We start from the raw sequence: 15525 nt of genomic DNA, 5'->3' as shown, positions 1-15525 counted from the left end.
GGGACACAGAGAGGGAGGAGAGAGGATAAAATGAGAGAAAAAAACTAAAACTGAGAAATAAATTTGTAGTAACATCACCCCTAAAAACCACTAGCTCAATAAATCCACAAACCTTGCTTTAAATAAATCAGTGTGGTGGCAAATACCATTACCTTTGCTTTAGTAAATCAACATTGAGGTAAATATAAGGAGTCATTACCATAGTAATGGAATAACAGTGCTTTGATTAGCATGTTAGTGAGTGCAAATATTTATTGTTTTAAATATGGGGAGAAAGGAAAAAACTAAATGTGTGAGATAGAGAGAGAGAGAGAGAGAGAGAGAGAGAGAGAAAACATTGGGTGTAAATATTTATGACTGGAAATATGCATCTCTTTAAAAAAGTTCTGACAGTTAGGTGTGTTGGAGTTTGTGTGTGCACGCTTGTGCATGCAGATTTATGTGAACCGTAGAGCAAGTGGTGTACAGTAAGGGCTTGTGCAAGAATTGTGCTGGTAATAAATGGCTATGTAAAGATATACATGCACAAGAATGTGTGTGTATGTGTGTGTGTGTGTGTTTGTGGATGCGCTGATGTGAATAAGCTGTTATAAAGAAAGGATGGTCGTGACTGTCTGCCTCTGATTGATTTTGCTGCTACAGTGGATCGCAGTGACTTTTGCCAATGATTCTAAAAGGACGGTGCACAAACATTTTTGGGTCCAGTGGCTCAAACAGCAAACACCATCCGTGCACCCAAAGGGCACAGTTATTGTCCAGGTTGCCCTTTAATTTTTGTGTGTGATAAAAAAACGAAAATCTTTTTACAAAACTGACATTTAAAGATACATTTTTAGATTTATAGTTGATTATTTTGCAAATTCAAAACACCTAAAATGAATGGAAATGACTTTGTTCATTAGCATATAAAATGATATATTTTTTTATTATCTATCATTATTATCATTATTATTTTTATTATTTACCAATTTCTCAAAGAAACATTTCACAATGCTGTTAAATAGTTAACTAAGTAGTTTTGTAACTGCATCTCCTGGTTTCCCAACTGTAAGATACAACCAAAACTGAGCCACAGGTCTCTAGGGGGCTCCTTCAGTACTTAGCCTGGTCCCATGGTGAGATATTAAATTTCTCATTTCATTCTTTGGCTTTTAGTTTTTCAGAAATCCTGTTAAATGCAGCATTAATTCCAGATTAATTATCTTATAGCCAATATAAATGAGGTTTATGTAATAACTAAAACTAATGTATATGTTTGATGAGTGCTGAGTTTGTTAATTAGCTAACTTAATTGATAACTCAGTAATTGTTTTTCTTCATAAGTGGATAGTGGGGATAGAGTGAGACAGACCACCCAAATCAGTGATTTAGTTCAGTCATGGCACATTTTTGATTGTTTCCAGTCATTCAGGGTTTCCTTTACCACGTGATATCCACATTGAATGATTCTGATTTAGAGATAAATCCACTTACTGGAAAACTGGATAGAAAATCCTTGCTTGCTGATGAAATAATCAGAATCAAACTGCAGTGTGAGTATGTTGAAAGTCGAGTGGATATCTTCAGGTAAGGCCGGGCCTGACCATTCTTTCAACAGGATCCCCCCGTCTGATGGCCCAGATGGCCCATCCCAAACTCTCAGGATATCGTGGCCGACCTCGGTGTCGAAGACGATGAAGTGAAGGCTGAGAAAACACACAAATTACACAGGAGATCAGAGACGCAACACAAACATTAACAACTGTTCTTTATTCAGTAATTTTACCAAAATCAAGTCAACCATAAAATAAAATGAAGCAGAGCTGAGAACAGAGAGATTACACTAGCGCGCACGCACACACAGGAATGTCAGCAATGTGTTGAGAAACACGATGGTGGCATAATGACTAATGTGGTGTACTCTCCTACACAGCAGTGGCTTTGACAGTGAACATTTATCTATAATTAGTGAATATATCATTACCTGACAGTCTTGTAAGTGTTTACCTGTATAGTTTATGTAGAGTGAGTTAGCCAGGGAGCTTTGCTGGAGCAAAGCAATTCTGCAGATACTTGTTAGTATTGTTAGTTAGGCCTATTTGTTGTCTTATTTCTTTATGGGAAAACATTTCTTTTGGTTTCCTTTAATGTAAAACCAAAAATAAATCCTGATAACTGTAGGCCATCATCATGCTCACAGTTGCTTCAGTGTACATATCCAACTGCTTCATAATTACCTGATAGTCTTGCCTGTGTCAGCCTCTATAGTCCAGGTACAGTGGAGGTTGTTGTCATATGGAGCAGGATATCCCGGAGACAGAATCCGTCCAGACACTGCTCCACTTAAGTGACCTCCACACTCCGCTACAAGGGCACGAGACAAAGGGATGAAAAAATGGAAAAATCCCTGGGGGAAAAAATAAATATAATACAACCACAGCAGGTATAACACATACTACTCTACACATTTAACTGGACAGATCAAACATAAAAGACGCATCAGAGCATTTAACAAAGCAAGGATCGTGGGCACACCCACATATTGAACGATTGCTGCAGGGTCACTATGAATTACAAACTAGTCTGCAGTAGATATTGTTGGCAACTTGCAACAACTGCTCAGCCATAAAATCCACTCTTCTCAATAACAAAGACATTTGAACTGGAGAACATGAATCACTGAATTAACTTTTTATAAGGTAAGCGAATAAAGAAAATAAATCCTATAAAGTTACACCGATCCACCTGCATTGTCACGGTGAATCTGAAACCTAACACAACCGGTATGCTATAATCCCTGCTTCTTTAAGATGTGTTCATGTTCATCCTTTTACAGTATCTCTCTCAATTAGAGGTCTTCACACAGTTTCTCAGAACTGAGACCTGACCCATGACCTGACTTGAACAGAGCTAAAATGATACTCTGTTTAATTGGGGTCAGGTCTTGTGTGTTTATAGGTCTAATATCAGAGTGGATCCAAATGGACGAGAGCGTACTCAGTTTCAGCTCTGATCACATGGTGGTACTGTATTTTATAATCTCAGCTCCAAGCACAGCTCATTCCTACAGAGCCCAGTAATAAAACTGTCAAATCATATCAATTGTAATGTAACTGATTCTGTTAAATAGTGATATGATATTGTCTCATATCGATTGCAGGCCCCTGAACTGAATTGAAATCGTATCGTATCGTGGCAGACTTTGTGACATCAACAAATATCGTGGCATTGTCCAAAGAATCAATATAATATTGTATCATGATAAAACATGTGATTTACACCTCTATGACTTTCAATGTTGCTATAAATAAATCTTTGACGCATATAAACAAATCATTTCTGGAATTAGTTTCTATGACTTAACATTTGTTCTCAGGATATTATTATTATTATTATTATACTGCTGCTCTTTTTAACTGGGCGGCTTGTTAATCGATAGCGCATGATGCTGCTGCAGTGTTGGCATTCACTACGATCTGTTCGGGTCGACCATGTTTTGGATCCAGTCTACTTATCCTCAATGCAAATAAATTTATGCACATTGGGTAGGTTATCCACAAGTCCGTTTCGGATTGGGTCCAGCATCGTCCAGGACCTGTGACGACCTCTACTCTCAATCATCCAGATTCTCTGTATCATATTTCTTGGTTTTCTTTCCAGCCCTATTAACATCTCAGTTCATCTCTCATAAGAGGCTGCTCCGCTACTTTCCTGTAAATTACTCTGAGGTGTGAAGGTTGAGTTAAATGATAATCAGTTAAAAAAGGTCTAGAATCATTAAATCAACCTTGAAGTATCCGAGCTCCTGTTATACACTTTCAAGGTTGGTGAATGACTTCGATGGCTGTTTTCGCTCAAGGATTTCCCAAAAGTGTTCAAAGTTCAAGAAAAAAATGCTGTTTAATACACAAGAGAGAATTGTCTTTTTGTGTTATTTTTGTATTGTTTTCAGTGGCGAGGAACAGGGGAGATAGCAGGAAGCAAGGGAAAAGGCTGGGAGCAGATTTGAACTCATCATGGTAGTACATGGTAGCCCACTGAGCCAGCAGATCGCTACTGATTAGAAAACAGTTTGGTAGAGAGAACGCTTCATATCTGTGTGCATTGCGTGTTTGCGTGAGTTAAAAGGGCACCATTAACACAGTTCTGCAATCTGCAATGCCATGACAACCTACTGCTGTTGCATTGCCCTCGGCAGAATGCTCACAAATACACATTCATGTAAACACAAACACAAAGGGTGTAGCGATACAATTACACACATAGCCAGAAACACATACTTAAAAACATGCATGCAGTTACGCAAGCTCATACACACATATGAATGCACACACCCACACACAATAATATAACCAGTTGTTTCAGTCCCTGGTGATAGAAAACACAGGAGGAAAGGCAACTACGCCAATGACGACTGCAATTTCCCGGCATAGAAAAAGAAAGAGAAAATAAGAGGCACACACATATACAGGAGTAGATAGACAGGTTTACTGCATGAATAGAGAACGAGAGAACGTCAAAAAGAGTCAGAGGTAGACCACCACTCTGTTTGACTCAATGTGGGGGAGAGAGAGAGAGAGAGAGAGAAAGATGGTATAGAAACAGCCTGAGGCAAAACCATCTCCTCATCTCCATGCAAGTACATGCAGATATGGGACCGAGCCAGACAGGCAGGGGAAGAGACAGTCAGAGAGGCAGAAAGACAAACGCCCCGGCAGACAGACAAAAGAGGAAGATACAAAGGTAGCTATAGAGGTAGTTAGCCCAGGGCTCTGCCAGCAAGTATTCTCCTGGTTGCTGGCTTACCTGAAATAAGGCAGCGACAGAGCAGCTACAAATTAATGACTGACTGCAGAGGTACACAGGGACACACACACACACACACACACACACTGAGATTTACACACATCCAGCCAAAAACGCATACTCATTCTCATTCACACCCACATACATACCCACACACACCTATGCACACACATTCTTTTTAGTTGCCATTAGCAACCACATCAGGCCATGTCCCACCTCAGCGAGCTCAGGTGTGCTGGCAGGTTAGACAGAGACAAGGCTTGGCTTCGCAGTAGGGAATTCCAAATTAACATGTGCCAAGTGCCCGCGTCTACCCAACAAGGTAAAAGCACTTACAGGGAGAGTGGTTTAATTTGTAAAATATGCAAAACCACAAAATATTTATGGTCAAGCAGGAATTAGGGGCTTCAAAAAAATGTGAATTTGCTTCAGGGATTTCAAAGCTAGCTAGGAACAATAGGAACAAACAAACGTCGAGTTCATGCTTCACTGGTACCAGCTGTACATGCTGCAGCTAAAACACAAAACTACTTTCACAGGTCCATGAGCTAAAGGGGGGAAAAAAAATGTCATGGCACCTGAGTCGTTTGGCACACTCCTCTCCAACCTAATTAAGAGCTGCCATGTGCCAACTAAAGCTAAATCTGCCCTCTGGCAGTTTATCTACCTTAAAACCTAGAAAATATTCAAATATATTTTAGATATGCCGAATGAGAAACCTTTATTTTTGTCATTTTTGTCACGCTATTGTGGGAGTGAAACATCAGCAGTCAAACAGATGGCTGATTATTACATTATGCGTTCGGGCAGCTTTCCTTCAAGCTCTAATAATCTTCTCAATGTTGTGTTCTTTCACCTGTTTATGAATGTGTTTGCATGACATTCATATTAGAAATAAGCCGTCTTCATTATTAAGTCAATAAGAACCACAGCATTTTGGTGTTATACCTAGCGGTACAGGATGTATGATTGGAGTTTAACATTTTTACAATTAAAATAAATTGTTACTTTTGTCGTCACTCCCTGTAGCTCTCGGTTTAAGAATTATCTAAAATCTGACTCCTATATAGTGTTGCAGGGATGATGTAATTTTGTAGGCCAACCAGGAAGTTAGCATCGCCCTGGGTTACCTCGACAAAAAGCCAATGGGATTTTGCCATTGGGTTTTGGATTATGGATTATGAGCTCTGTGGCAAACAAACGTTGATGATATTTACATGTTTTGTTCCGTAACATAATCTCCACAGATGAACTACACTTTTATGATTTTTGAAGTCTGAATGCAAAAGCCAGAAGTAAAAAGCTAACGTTAGGCTATAAACAAACTACACCACGGTCGCATTATTCCATGTCACCACCACTTAGCTAAAGGCGTACTAGTGTTCACAATGATGACGTTTAGTAGTCTCATTTAGCCACTTGTTAGCAACCGCCTTTTTAAGACACGTAAAGGCTTCAAAATTCACGAGTGGGATATTTACTGACATATCTTATGTCGTAAAACAAAATGTTAAAATCTCGTAAACTTGTATTAAAACCACAGACCTTATTTCAGGCATCCAACTAAAAATCCATTCAAAAAACCCACTGACTTGGAGACGAGGGAACCAGAAGTGCTAAAATGCTTTCCAGGTTTTGGGACTCATTCCTGCACCACTCTATTCCCAGAATATTTTCTGTATCATAATTAGTCATCCTACTGTATGACAGCTGATGTGGGTGTAGAGTAAACTAGCTTAGATGACAAAAGTTGAATCTCTCCAGGTGGAATTGATGCCACTACTTTGACTATATTGACATAAAAGCATACAGGCAAGGGAAATTAATTGAACGTAGGATGCAGTCATCAATTTTGGGTTGTCACAGTAAAGTGCATATGGGTGCACTTTCACTCCAGTCGGTGTTGTCCAGTACCTGAGAAGATACACTCAACAATTTCAGATGAATAAATATAGTTTTTACATTACATCATTTTTTGTGCCGTCTGAAAAAAAGTCCCTCCTGATAAAATATTCTATTTATTGTGCAGACTCAGAATAGAACAGAAAGCTCAAGCTTCTGTCAAAGTCCTTGGCATAAAATACTGTGCGCACCTTCAGGGTACAAGAAAGTAGTCTGGCTTACATTATAAATTTATCACAGTTCAATTCAGACAGTCATCCCCTATTTTTGCACCTTAAGCATGCCATCCTTAAAATACACAGAAGCCTGGTGCACTAAAATCTCATGCCCGGTGACATCCTGCTGTCCACGCTCAAATAGTTTTTGCGTGCACGCGTTGATGGATCAGCAAGGGCTTTTTTTACTCATAGAGGTGTATCAGCGCCGCTATGAATATTTCCCACAGAGGGTTGAATCAGTCCCCATGCCCTCCTTTCAAAGTATTCACCTGTCACTTGTTCATTCACTCTCTCTTTTGAATCACCGTACTCTTGCTCGAGCTTAGAAACAGACGAGTAGCTTCGACTGCGGCTTTACCCCGTGCTATATTTCTCATTGTTAATAATGCAGATCTTGTAGTCCTGAATTATTGATGGACGTAGATCCTACACATGTGCATACTAACCGATACAGGAAGGAAGTGGTTTGTCCCAGACGCGTCTGTCCCCGCTAAGGCAGGTTAGTGTGCTGGTGCCATGGAGACTGTATCCAGGGTTGCAGGAGTACAGGACAAAAGTGTTGGCATAATGGCCGTCGTCTTGGATCTTATAGCCGTAACTAGGGACACCTGGTTCCTCGCAGCGTACTAGGTCAAAACCTAGAAAGAGACACACATAGACACACAGAGAGAAACACACACAGGTACACGCACGCATACAGATTAGGTCTTCCTGTCCATGCAGTGAGGCAACATTGCATAAATGAACAGGGTGATTCAGAGCAGTTTTTGACAAGAGGACATAAGGTTATACTACTCTTCTCCTGAATCCCACTGCCTCCTGCAGAAATATAAAGTTTGGACACTCACTGTTAATGCTGAAAATCTGACGTGACAGCTGCAGTGAGAGCTGCTAGACATTTCAACAGAGTCTACTCATATGCTCGTTTCTATACGACATTTCAAAAATGTATGGGCTTAGATATAATGATGTGTAGTGAGCGGCAACAGCTATTATATCTCTGGATTGAAAATGTGGTTTCTATATGAAACTGTGGAAAAACATCAAATGATAATTTCACATCCCACAAATATACTGTACACTTGAACGAGCACACTGCAAGGGACGTCTCTGTGTTTTGAAGATAACAAAGAACAGGAAAGTTTCCCGCCTCTAAAACAGATGGATAAATAAAGACACAACCTATTTTCTTTCCCTCAGGTCAGCCTCTTATGAACCCCTCAGACCAGAAGCGTCTAAGTTGCTGTGTAATGGACAATGAACAGTGAATTGGTCACTATCATAAACAGTTTTTTCAACATGTTCGGCTGTTTATAGTATAGAAGCCCACTTATGACATGACAATTTACTGAAAACATAATCTGATCAAAATTATGGCATTTACAAACCACACTGTAACCACATAGAGAGGTGAAGTTCCTCCCCTTTCCAATCGACCCCATGGGACCTTATTTTGGAAAAAAATTGTACGGTAGTCAACAGCGAGAGACAAATGTTTTTTTTAATTGCGCCATGAATCAACACATATGACGTTTGCTAATTTAAAACACAATTTTGCAAGTCAAGAAAGTCGCAGTCGTAGTATACCAACACCAGCTAGCTAGCTATGTTCCACGCACATGGAGCACGCAGCAACTCTTGGTCTTTTTATCACCTGGGAAGAGAAAGAACAAGCAGACCCGTTACTCGTGTGAGGACATCCCAGTAGGAAACACATAGGCATCGTAGCTTCAGCGAGAGAGACGTCACTTACGCGACTTTTGCGTGTGTAGTCCTTCTTTTCACAGTCTGATACTTGAACAGTTTTACAACAAACTGCAACTTTCTTGACTTGCAAAAGCATCTTTTAAATTGACAAACATCATTTGCGTGATTCATGGTGCAATTCAAACGGGATCAAAAAATATTTGTCTCTCACCGTTGACTACCATTCATATTTTTTCCAACATAAGGTCCCATGGTGGTCCACTTGAAGGGGAGGGACTTCGCCTCTCTATAGACTAAATGTACAGTAACATCCATGGACTATAACCTCAGTAACTTAAGAAAGTAAGTAAGATTGCCATTCAGGCTCTTCACTGAAAAGTTTTATGATATCTAAATTATATATTTAATTATTTCACCATAAATCAATCTTTTGTTAGTAAAGACTAAAATGTCTTCTTGGCAGATTAGACAACATTAATCTCCACCAATCCTGTTGCCTGTAGTTGAATGATGTCATTTTGTAAAAAAAAACAATATCTTTTATATATGGACAGAATCAGGACAAAATATCAGAACGCCTCATAACAGCCTTGTCATAACAGCTTTTACACAGCCAGCAACTTTTTAAGTGAGCTGTCTCCACAGTTTTGTGAGGTGTGCCTACAACTGTCAAGCCCATCCTGCATCCATTTCAGTAAAACAGATGCACATCACCGTCAACCTTTCTTGTTAATGTCTTGAACAGATGTTTGAACTCGTATTTTACTCTATTAAAACAGCCTCTAACACTGTGTAGTATTGAAGTGGGTTTACTCAAGTCCCTGACCCTATTTAAGAAACCATCGCTGCTTCTCTTGGTCAGATGCTTCTCTCTCCCTTCTCCTGCATAAACCTGCCATCAATCTCTCTTATCTATCCATCGACTCATCCATTGTAGCAGAACTTTGCAGAAGGTGTCACGTTCTCCAGTTAAACGACCTGCAGACTACCGGCTGTCTAATGGTTTAACTGACATACAGAGCATCCATCTACCATCCATATACCATCTACCTTCATCCGCTTGTCCCTCCGTCCAGTCACTCTTCCACTCCAGATGTGTCACTTTCTCACCTTCTTTTAATGACTTGCAGATAAATGCTCCTCTAATAGCCTCTTTGACTTACACAGCAGCTGGTCCTGCCTTCTTAACAGACTCTCTTTAAAGCCATTAAGATGCATTGTGTGTGTGTGAGAGAGAGACAGAGAGACTGAGAAAGAGGGTGTGTGTATGTGTGTTTCAAGCGTGCATATGCTCATTTCTTTTTTCTGTATGCTTGGTAAACTACTGTTGCACTTTGGACTCCACCTTCAACAGAAATTGCTTGGGAAACTGATTGTTGATCTCTTGTCAGCTGTCAGAAGGGAAAGTAATAGCTTGGTAATTTGCTGACTGAGAAAGACAAGTCTCTAGAGTTTTGTAGTACATGACTCCTATTTTGTTCTGGTATGTAGCACTCAAAAATCACTTGACTGAGGCGCAGGACAGATGCAGGATATATTCATGAGTGCAATCTAACACAATCACTACCACTCTGGTTTTCAATTAAAAACATCTCCTTACAAGGACCTTCATGATGAGCTACTCAAAATTTAGGAAATTACTGTTTGTGTGCGTTCGTGTGCATGTGAAGGACTGTGTGTGTGTGTGTGTGTGTGTGTGTGTGCGAGAGTGAATGAGAGGGTTGCTTTCTATGTTTTGCCATACTCGAACAAACCATGGCTCTAACAGTACAAAAACAATCTGTATTGCCGTCCAGTTTCTAATTAACTTTCACAAACAACTCACTTGTGTATGTGAGGCGGAAGCCCTGATTGGTTCCAGAGGCGTTGCTGTTGAACTCCAGCCACAAGCGATTGGACGTACTATTGATGACAGGACCCATCATGCCATCGTGTGTGAAGTTGCCAAGGAAACGGGATGAAGTGTTCTCTCCATCATACACCTGTCAATCAAAGCACAGGAACAGGACCGCAGAGCATGAATGAAAACACAAGTTAACAGTGTTTGTAGAGGATGTTTATGTGGGTGCAGGTCATCCAATTTAAGTAATGAGAATCTGAGGTGAACAGGGCATCGCTGACCTGGTCTGGGAAAAAAAAGGACACCACAAGATGTGGTCAGTCCTGAAACCAAAATTGCAGGGCACAGCTGTATTGCCTGTGCCTCTCCTCTGCAACACACAGTGAGTCATCCAAAGACCAAAGAACACAAGCGAGGCAAAAAAAAAACTCACTGTGCCTCAGGAAATAGCCACTTTGCTTAGCTTTGCATCAGCGTGGACCTTGTGAAGCACCACAGAGATAGAGCCTAAAATATCACATGAAAGATGCTGAGGTCACAAGTGAGTTGTTAAGGGGCTCTATTACAGTCTGAAGAACTGATGAAGCCTCCATTTCTTATGCTAAACCATCAAGATTATTAAGCAACAATTCCAGAGAAAAAATCAACAAAATGTGGGGGGGGTTTCATGCTGGGTAAATAAATTGGTTACCTTACTTTAAATGTTGTTTGCTGCTAAAGTGGATTAAATTTAAAGGTACAATTGATACCATTCAGCCACTAGATGTTGCATTCTCCCTCCTCATTCCATTGCTTTTACTTCACAACAAGCGGTTGCTAGTCCGTTGCACAACCTGCATATTTTATGGTCGAGTGGAGTGTCAGACAGACAGATCATGCCAAGTGATGAATCTTTCATGGTAGAGAAAACTCATTTTGCAACATATAGCTATAGGCCGACATTGTTGCCACGGTAAATATTCACTTATCCTGCAGCCTGATGAAGACACCAGTGTCAAACTCAGCTATTTTTGTCCACGCTAACTAGCATCTGTATCACTGAGGAAAAGCCATACTTTTATTTGGCACCTTTCTAAAAGCTCTGTGGATGTAACGTTTTTTTTTTTTAGAAATGATTCGTCTACATAAAATTGTTATCAATATAACCTTTAACAGAGAAAACCATTAATGGGTAATACAGTGTTTCCTAAAAATCACCAGTAAAAGCTAGAAGTCTCAGTATGCATGTTCTCCACTGTAAGTAAGCACTGAGTTAAAAATAGCAAGTCAGTGTCCATGTGACTTGGTTTGAAATGCGGTCATGCATATAAGAGGAGGTGAAAATAGCAAGAAAGTGAAAACAAGATAGATTAGATTTCCAACAACATAAAAGCATCATTGGACTGTATTAATAATGCAAGATTTAGCTTGTATTGCATGTATTCCCTTTGTTGATCAGCTTTTTCTTCTTCCCATTTGCACAAATTATGAAATTGATGAAGATGTTAACATTTTATCCTTCTTGCTGGATTCAATCTCCTAACAATTCTGCTTCTCATCATTTGCATTATGATCATCAACCTGTAACTGTACGTTCACAGTGGCAGCACAAACAAGAGACAAAACAGCTGGAAGTCATTTATTTCAAATGAGCGCTGTGAGACAAGTAGACACCGAGGCTGGAGTAATGGCTGCCAGAAAGATCTTTGCAACTTGGCAACATAAGAGAGTTGAGCAGAGTGTAACAGTGTCCAACTGAAGGGTTGATGTGCACAAATCAATACTGCAGCACATTCACTCACCAAATATGTGCTCACTATATTTTAAGTACTTGTGTTTTCGCCAAAACGTGACTCAATACACAGTTAACAGATTTAGTTTGTTGTTTGGAACCAAAGTAAGCCAACATACAGTACATAGAAGCAACAAAGGGACTTGTACTAGCGACAAATGGAAGTTGTGTACTTTGGCATATTTTATTGAAAGTCTTGATTGCAACATATTGAGCATACAGATGGAGAGCGGAGAAGTGGATTGTACAGCACAAGAGGTTAGGTGAATTTATAGTGGATGATTTTCAAACTTTTAAAAGCCACTTTTTAAGTTTACAGTATTTGTTATTGAGACACGTTTGTTTGCTAATGGTCAAAAAATCTCTGAAAGCAGCTGTAATGTGGACAGTAGAGAAGTAGTAGTTTAGGAAGCGCTGACTATTTTTGACTGCAGTTTGAAGGGGGAGAATTAGGGCTCTGAAGTACCTCATAATACTATCTCACAGCTGGAATATAAATGTGAACTGCTCGTGCTTATATTTGGCAGTCTGGGACACTTCCACAGATTGGTGGTGACAGGTCTGCAGGTGGCAGGAATGCCAAAGAAAAAAGGGTCTAAAAGCGATGTACTGTTCTATCTCTACAAGCACTGCCAGTCAGAGGAGACACCTCTACATGAAGCCAAAGCAGGAGCTACAGTATGCTCAGGAATATGATGAAGATAGAGAGACATGGGAAAAGGATACTGTGAGTTTAAAAGTAAAATCTCTAGCATTACTCCCCTAAACTTAAGTTTTCCTTCCGTGTTCCTCGCTCCCTACATCACCTCCAGTTCTGTCTGTCAGTAACCCCCAATTTTGCATTTCGCTGTCTGTCTGTCTCTCTCTATATTGCTTTCTGTTTCTCTCTACTTTCCTTTCTGTTTCTCTCTTTCTCTCCTCCTCTCTCTGTTTCAGTAAAACTCAGCATGGTTAATGAAAAGCCCTGCAGCTCATAAATCAACATGTCACCATCTGCCACCCCTCCTCTCTCTGTCTGTCTTACTCTCTCCCTTTTCTCGCTTGCTCGCCTACCACCTCTATTTCCATAGAACAATTCCTGCACACCCTTACTTTGTTTCCTTCTCATCCTCTCTTTTTTTCTTCAGGGCTGGAGTACATCTGAGTACATTTGGTCAAGCACTGTATTAAAGGACATTTTTAGGCGTATTATTGAGCTTGGCTAGCCCTTTCTTTAACAAGTGCCAGGGCAAGAAACTTAGCCAGTAGCAAAAGGAATTGTAATGAGCTGGTTCATATGTTACAGGAGATTTTAGCCTAAAGCTTGCTGGAGCTGTCAAATAAATGGTTTGTGTTCAGCTGCAGTAACAGGCATTAGCTCCAATGCCATTGGCCTGGGGAGTGGCTTGCTAATTGCTAGCCTAAGTGGCACTTTGGGGCTTTTCCTTCCAGTTTTTTATAGTTTGCACGATGCTTTCTGCTAATTCTTTGGGAAAATTATAATCAACAGACATGATGTCACTGACCTTATAAATAATTTTATACCATCACACAAGATGACTATAGTACAGATAATTTCATCACATCAAGCACCTGCTATATTTTGCATAATTATTACTTTTTAAATTACTATTTTGTACCCTATATTTATCAAATGACAGATGTTCAGGTGGAAAATGTGTAAGCGCCTTCGGCTGTTATGCCTATTACACGCAAGGAAGAAAAAATGGTGGAGACAATTTAGCTATTCTCACTACCAACCAATACCTGCATGTTATCAATAGCACATATATGTACAGCTGCAACAATTAGTTGTCAATTACTTAATTAATCATCAACTATTTTGATAACCAATTAATCGGTTTGAGTAATTTTTTTAAGAAAAGAAAAAAAAAGTTAAAAAAATTCTGATTCCAGCTTCTTAAATGTGAATATTTTCTGGTTTTCTTTATTCCTCTATGACTGTAAACTGAATGAATTTGAGTTGTGGACAAAACAAGACATTTGAGGACGTCATCTTGAGCTTTGGGAAACACTAATCGACATGTTTCACCATTTTCTGACATTTTAAAGACCAAACAACTAATCAATTAATCGAGAAAATAATTACCAGATTAATCGCCAATGAAAAATATTTTTAGTTGCAGCCCTATGTGTATTAATTATCATGCTTAACTGTATATAATAATAGTATTTTGCATTGTACTGTATGTACATCAACATACATCGCTGTATTGCAACAGTTGGCTTGTACACGGAGGAGAAATGACGGCAAGTGTTTGTTTGCTTTTCATGTAATTTAAAAAGTTATTTGATATCAGTAATTTGAAGCCAAACTGCAGCCAAAAATCTAATATTGTTGTGTGTGCCCTGTGTTGAACGTGATGTGTCATTCTTGCAATCAGTCTTGGAGCCTCCCATTACTTTTTGATTGCTGTGTTAGCATCCAGTGCATCCTCATTAACTTCTGTGATCTCTAGTCATTCTCTGTATTCTGTTCCTCTGTTCTGTTATTTTTTGATAAGGAATCAATTTATTACAGTAAATACTATGTCAAAAGCCTTGTGAAGAACACAATCATAATTTGACAAAAGAGCAAATGCCTTCCTCTGCTCTCCAGTCTTGGTGGTTGCATCCCTTTGTTGAATTAAAGAGACAATGGCATACTGTAGTGGGAGGGGGGCTGTGGTGTAAAGCAAGGCATGTTGGAAAGTAAGGGAAAGAAAACTTCAGGAGCCTTCTCTTCAGGATTCAGGATGTGATGGAAGATACTGTATAAGCAGTATTTAAGCGTGTTTATGTCTGTTAAAGGGACTATTTGTAACTTTCAGAAATGCTTCTTAACAGCGACACCTGTGGCCGTGAAATCAACGAAAGTCAGCGTCGGGCTCGCGCTTGCTCGCTCTAAATATACCTGAACGAGCATCGCTCAAAACAGTGAGGCGACACACATCAGCTAAAACCACAATATCACTCTATATTTCAGCAGCTTGGCAGAAATGTGAGCTGACCAGACGAAGGTCTCTCCATGAACATGATTTAGATCTGATCTTAGTGTTGGCTTTTCCTGCCTCAGCGCAGGCTGATACAGTAGGGCTCTGCAGCGGGGCTCTGCAGCGTGTCTCCCTGCTCTCTCCGCCCGCAGCCGGAGAGAGCAGGGAGACACCGGCACCCGGTCGGTAACGAGACGATAACGTTACTTGCTGAGGAGCTCCGTCACTTCATAAGACACGGGAAACCTCTGTTGGTCTGGAGGAGCTGCAGCATTTATTTCTGCACAAACGTCCACTGTACATTCACTAGATATTCTCAGAGCTAAACTA

The 15525-nt window shown here is 39.9% G+C and overlaps 1 protein-coding gene across 3 annotated transcripts in view; it reads right to left on the bottom strand.

Annotated features, from left to right (window-relative positions):
• Positions 1-15525, bottom strand: part of LOC119478662 (CUB and sushi domain-containing protein 1-like) — a 460060-nt gene that overhangs the window by 104943 nt on the left and 339592 nt on the right. For all 3 annotated transcript variants that reach the window (XM_037753555.1, XM_037753563.1, XM_037753571.1), the window contains 4 exons: positions 10438-10594; positions 7352-7543; positions 2217-2343; positions 1474-1685 (listed from right to left, as the gene is read on the bottom strand). In XM_037753555.1, coding sequence (XP_037609483.1) covers positions 1474-1685; positions 2217-2343; positions 7352-7543; positions 10438-10594 — 688 coding nt within the window. The remainder of the gene's footprint in view (positions 1-1473; positions 1686-2216; positions 2344-7351; positions 7544-10437; positions 10595-15525) is intronic.

The sequence above is a fragment of the Sebastes umbrosus genome, chromosome 2 (genome assembly GCF_015220745.1).
Source record: "Sebastes umbrosus isolate fSebUmb1 chromosome 2, fSebUmb1.pri, whole genome shotgun sequence".
NCBI classification, from domain to species: Eukaryota; Metazoa; Chordata; class Actinopteri; order Perciformes; family Sebastidae; genus Sebastes; species Sebastes umbrosus.
This window is presented reverse-complemented; position numbering and strand designations above follow the sequence as displayed.